Consider the following 6,282-nt stretch of genomic DNA (forward strand, 5'->3'; position numbering starts at 1 on the left):
TATATATATATATATATATATATATATATATATATATATTTATATAAAAAATATTTATATAATATTTTAAAAGAATAATTCAAAATAAATATTTATAAATATTTATCTAATAACTTACTAATATTGTATGCTGTCTGGGTTAATACTTTAAATCTTAACAATACTTTGCGTAAGTATTTCATCACTTAGCAAAGTATTATATATTAGTATTTAAATATTGACAATGTTCTGCGTAAGTATTTTATCACTGGACGAAGTATTACATATGAATATTTAAGTATTGAAATCAATCATAAGGTAGGATTTGTAACATTGAATATTGAAATACTTGAGTACTAAAAGTTGTATTTGAATCACAGAATATTACTAAATACTATACTTTTAATACTGAAAATAAGTAATTAATCAATGATTCTTAGTATGATATTTCTATAAGGGAAGCTGTCACACATTTGACGTTTCTTTCAGGGATTTACAACTAATTTTATATCTTATACAAATTCTCACTTATATCCATATACCTGTACCATTGTGTGTTGTACCGTACCTGAGCGCGCGTATTAATATAATTAGTCAACTTTAATCGTTTATAATTTGAAAAATATTATAGCCGTGACATTTTTGAATAAGAATTTTTTTCTTTAAATTACCTCAGGAATCCGTCCTTAAGAGATAATGCGATAGTGGCGGGACACCATGTATATCAGATATATCTATATCTCAATTTATTCTGTCTCATATCTATATTCCACATAAATCTCTCTCTCCCTCCCTTTCTCGTCCATTTTCCCTTATCAAACTTATAATTAGTCTTATTTTAGCATTTAAAAAAGTAACGAAAAAGTAACGATTCGTTACTTTTTAAATAACGGTAATTGTAACGAGTTACTTTTTAAAATTTATAACGAGTAATTGTAACGAGTTACATTTTAAAGAAAATAATGGTAACGATAACGAGTTACTTTTATAAAGTAACGTTACCAACCCTTGATATATCTATTAGACACATCTAAAAGATTTCATTTCTATCTAAATGCGTCTATATTCCTATCTTAGACAGTCGAATAGACGTCTTCTAGACGTCTATCCGATATCGCGTTTCTCCCTAGATATGTATTCTTTAAAATGAATTCTCTAGGAACTTCTGTTCATCTCTATATTGGTATATAGTTATGCTATATTGGTATAGGCGCTATATTGGTTATGCTGTAAGACATAACCATGTAAGAGGCTGTATTGTAATGTGTATTTATAATATATATGTTTATATGTGTGTATATACAATATATATTTTTATCTTTAAAATAATAAAAGGTATGTTATCTGAACAGCTGAAAAATAAGATACTGATAATAGGAGATACGAATGAGAGACAAACGGGACAATCGAAAAACATTGTAATACAATTTTGCAAAACAAAAAGTGCGTAAAAAAATTTGTTTTATAAAGGAGTAAGCATATATAATGCCGTATCAACAGATTTAAAGTTGTGATAAGATTGTAACATTTAAGCAAATGCTAAAAGAATATATTAACAGCGTATATTATATCTAAAAGAATATATTATATCTATTCTATTTAGATTGTAAGAAACTTGATGTAAAAGCTAATAAGCTAATAAAGCTAATAGCTAATAAAATTATAGCTAATAAAGATCATTCATTTATTATTAATTAAATATCACACTCTCTCTCCCCCCTCCCTCTTCCCCTCTTTCTCTCAACCTCAATCCCTCTCTAATATATATATATATATATATATATATATATATATATATATATATATATCTCTTTTTTTTTAATATACCTAATAGTAGATAAATCTACTAAAAGTAAACTTTACAAATTATATATTACCCAGTAAACACAGTTTCTAACAGTAATATAACTTAGAAGTTAAAAGTAATATTACATCTGTTACATTCTATACAACATAACAGTAATATAACATGTTATTTATAAATAATATTGAGACGGTTACATTTATATTACATATTGGTTATATAAAACTTTATATTCAGGTCATATAAGATAAAAAGTTTTATAATATTACGACAATGTAATTTACAACATATTGGTAATATTACAAATGTTACTTGCAAACTCGTTGACGTTATATAAATTTTTACCCAGTATGTATAACAACATTAACCTAACCCTATCTGAATCTGTTCAATTCTTGAAACTGTTCCTGAAACTCCAAAATTCTACTAATCTAAACCTTTCGTCTCCTATAGCGTAAAACCTGCTTATTAGACTTTTGGTGAAAGGGCCACTGAGAAAAGGCTTGCAACCACGGAAAGAGAGAGAGAGAGAGGTGTGACAGTTTTTATAACCTAGCGTGTTGTGAACTGTAAACTAATATCGCGTTTTGGGGAGCAGAACGACGAGTTAGCGTAATAAACAAAAGTTGTTTCTTTGCAAAAAAACACGTCGATTTGGCCTATTTTTATCGAAATCGGAGGTGAGACCTGAACTGAATAATTACCAATGTTATTTAAATAATTTTACTTTATTTATGATTTATTTCATTAAATATAAAAATTTATTTTATTTTGTTTAGGTTAGGTGGTAGCACATTAAACATGCCAAGAGAGCTGCAATATTTATCTAAAAGACGAAAAAATCAGCTAATACGTCAGAGAATTGAATCCCACGGAAATCTGGATATGTTTGGTAGTGGTCCTTCTTCAGATTGTACATTACATGCAGTCTATAAGGATACTTCAAACACTACAACTCATTCAACATCAGTTAATGTTATTAATGACGACTTAACCATTGGTGATAACACTCAACTTTTCCGCTCTTCGAGTTTGGAATCTTCATCTTCCACTTTATGTACTTCACCTATACTTTGGAATTATGGAGAAGATGTGGTGCAGAATGACATGGAGCAACATACTATCAATTCAGGTTCTAATTTCTCCGTAGAGATTTATGATGTAAAAAACATAGATAATACTTTTGATTTCAATGAAAGAAGTAAAAATAAAAATAGTTTAGAAAATAGGTTACGATCTTGGGTTAATGCAGAGAGGATTGCGCACGGTTCTGTGACGAAACTATTAAAAATGTTGCGTGATTGTGGATATGAATCATTGCCTAAGGACGTCCGGACTTTAATGCATACACCCCGAAGTGGTATAAGTGAAATTATGAAAACATTTAATAACGGAGTCTATGTTCATTTTGGACTTGTTAACAATCTTCAGCGATCAATTGGAAAGCATTTGGAAGAAGTTCCAAAATCTGTTAAATTATTAATTAATTGTGATGGAATGTCTTTGTCAAAAAGCTCGGGAAGTCAATTTTGGCCTATTTTGGTATCAATTCAAGCAGATGTTTATACTGAACCTTTCGCTGTAGGAATTTATCATGGCTATTCGAAACCGGAAAATGCAAATGAATTTGTACGACCTTTTATTAATGAAATTATAAAAATTGAACAGAATGGTTTTTTTTATGGTGGAAAAAAATGTGTACTTGAAATTGCAGGCATTGTTTGTGATGCTCCGGCAATGTCATTTTTGATGTGTACAAAAAGCCATTCTGGTTATTTTTGCTGTCATAAATGTACTCAGGAAGGAGAATATATTAAATCAGTAGTTTTCCCAGAAATAAATTTTACTATGAGAACTGACAAATCTTTCCGTAATAAGGAACAAGATGAACACCATACAGGTGATACAATTTTACAAAAACTAAATATTGATATGGTTTCTCAAGTTGCAATTGACTACATGCACTTAGTGTGTTTAGGAGTTATGAAACGTCTTCTCCTTTTCTGGATTAGAGGACCGAAGAATTGTCGTTTGAGCAAAAATAATCAAAAATATCTATCTGATACAATTGTAGCGACGAAATGTTCAATTCCATCTGAATTTTCAAGATTACCTCGCAGTTTAGCAGAAGTCGATAAGTGGAAAGCCACGGAATTTCGATTATTTTTGCTTTATATAGGTCCAGTGATTTTGAAGCCATTAATGTCCTCTGTATATTATACTCATTTCCTTACATTGAGTATCGCAATAAGGTTATTATGTGATCCAAATGTATGTATGACATTGAATGAATATTCTGATCAGTTATTAAAATATTTTGTTAATAAATATAAAACTTTGTACGGACGACAATACATGTCATATAATATCCACAATTTATTACACTTGGCCAATGATGTTAAAACTTTTGGCCCATTGGATAAATTTAGTTGCTTTAAATTTGAAAATTATTTGAGAAAAGTACGAGACAAAATGCAACATTCTCCAAAGCCATTGCAACAAATATATAATAGATTACATGAAGAAAATGAAATACCTGTTTTAAAAGAACCAAATTCGTATCCAATTATACATTATGCAAAGTCAGGATCGCATATTAACTCTGTTGAATTGAAAGAATTTACAATTACCGATAAACATCCGAATAATTGCTGTTTACTAAAAAATGAAGCAATATTATTTGTAAGAAAAATTATTTATGACAATGAACTGTATATTATTGGTGATGAATTTCGCACAGTTAAATCGTTATTTGACAAACCGTGTAACTCCTTAAAACTTAATATTAGTGAACTTGATATTTCTCCAAGTGATGAAAATGTTAGAATTCCACTCTCCAACGTTAAAACTAAATGTATAAAATGTATTTATTCTCGACGAGAATCTCCAGTAATTATCCCATTGCTCCATCATCTAAATTAATATTATATATAGCAAGCAAATAATATAATTACACAAACAGTTTATTATTTCATATTAATAACATTTTGTAATAAAAATAATGAACAACGTATATACGACATATATTTTATAATCCCAATCAGGAAAAGATTTAAAAACATATTAAAAAAATCTTTTAAAAATCATTGTTAAAACGTAAAAAATAATGATATAAGTTAACTTTTTTCCCTTTAAAAACGTTGTTATAGTTTATTATTTCATGTTAATAGGCTCGAAGGTGCAACGCTGATGTACACTAGTGCACATTAAAACCGTTTCGTAAAAAGGTGCATTTCAGGCTACGTTCCGAAATTCACTGCCAGTACTGAAATAGTACAATATACGTGACATAAACTATACATTTTCAGGACTGGCTGTGAATATCGGAACACAGCCTCAGTAAAGCACATTGTTTTATCTTTGTCGCCAAATTGCAAGTTATACAGAAAAATTATTCTCCTGTTGCTGTTACCAGTCCAACCCAAGGTAATTATTTATTTCTTAAGGTTCCGGAAAAATTGCCTCGTCTGTTCTTGTTTGGCAAGCGAGAAATCGCATGCAAAAATTATATATACTGCGTTACATAAAAAAATATATTCATAAAACAACACATGTGATCGATTCACCAAACTTGTACAATTGTCCAAAAACTTTCCTTTTCTTGTACAAGCAATAAATTACCGTTATTAAATTAATGCTTCACACACCTAACCTTTTAATAAATTTTTCTGTTTTCTGTTACATAGCTATTTTACGTGTAGCTGTTTTATGGCTATTTATTGCTTGTTACAACAAAAGGAAAGTTTTCGGAAGAATTTACACATTTGCTGAATTGATTGTCATGCGATTTCTCGCTTGCCAAACAAGAACAGATGAGACGATTACGCCACAGCATTAATGTTTTTCATAATTATTGTGTATATTATTCCAATGTTCTTACAAATATGCAATTTAAGATGTGTTAATAGAAAATGCAATTTAAGATGTGCAAATAGAAGTTAATTATACATTATATTTATGAAGAATAAAATAAATCTTACAATTCTGCTATGGATGATATCTGATACAGTTATTCTTATTTTGTTTGTAGTAGAATGGCTTATGTAGTTGTTTGTTTTGCCGACAACTCCGTGTCAGAAGTGCCGACAAATTGGTTATATGAATATGAAGGGGATACTATGTGCTGGTGGCCGCCACCTTCTATAAAAAATACATCAATGTTGATCTCAAAATGTGTGGATCCTGACAAGAAATCATGGAACTTAATGTCAGTGACAGTGCAAAAATACTTTGGTAAGAAAAACCTTAGCTTGTTAATATATGTGTGGTGTATGTGGATACTATTTCTGTTTTTTTTCCTTTTATAGTCTCATTAGAGAAAGCGAGAGACGCTGCAGCTAATGATAATTATATATCAACGGATGATCAATGCTTGGGTAAAGGTCATCGTAAAAAGATATCCAATACCTTGATTCATTCAGATGCAGATGAAGAAAGAAACCATGATAAAAAGAGTTATAGGACCTCTAAGAATAACCCAAAAGTTTACAATAGAAAGA

The 6,282-nt window shown here is 29.4% G+C and overlaps 2 protein-coding genes across 14 annotated transcripts in view; one reads left to right on the forward strand and one right to left on the reverse strand.

Annotated features, from left to right (window-relative positions):
* The window catches only part of LOC116849333 (protein unc-79 homolog), a 736,358-nt gene that overhangs the window by 728,657 nt on the left and 1,419 nt on the right, over positions 1–6,282 (reverse strand). The window lies entirely within an intron of this gene.
* LOC116849334 lies at positions 1,836–6,275 on the forward strand. Of its 5 annotated transcripts, none has more exons than XM_032826385.1 (5): positions 1,836–2,131; positions 2,237–2,463; positions 2,563–5,209; positions 5,814–6,016; positions 6,091–6,275. In XM_032826385.1, the coding sequence occupies exon 3, from the start codon at positions 2,585–2,587 to the stop codon at positions 4,703–4,705; it is 2,121 nt and encodes a 706-aa protein (XP_032682276.1). In that variant the 5' UTR covers positions 1,836–2,131; positions 2,237–2,463; positions 2,563–2,584; the 3' UTR covers positions 4,706–5,209; positions 5,814–6,016; positions 6,091–6,275. The 5 variants fall into 5 exon arrangements, 4 of the variants coding, with proteins under 4 accessions (XP_032682276.1, XP_032682280.1, XP_032682278.1 ...); XR_004379113.1 differs by having other exon boundaries at positions 1,844–2,463; positions 2,563–2,915; positions 4,954–5,209; XM_032826389.1 differs by having other exon boundaries at positions 1,836–2,463; positions 5,817–6,016.

Source organism: Odontomachus brunneus, unplaced genomic scaffold, assembly GCF_010583005.1.
Source record: "Odontomachus brunneus isolate Ranch 3 - 2012 unplaced genomic scaffold, Obru_v1 Obru_scaffold_112, whole genome shotgun sequence".
NCBI classification, from domain to species: Eukaryota; Metazoa; Arthropoda; class Insecta; order Hymenoptera; family Formicidae; genus Odontomachus; species Odontomachus brunneus.

Excerpts from the sequence above, each read along its gene's own strand:
- LOC116849334 (XM_032826389.1), top strand. The coding sequence starts at position 2,585 with ATGCCAAGAGAGCTGCAATATTTATCTAAAAGACGAAAAAATCAGCTA.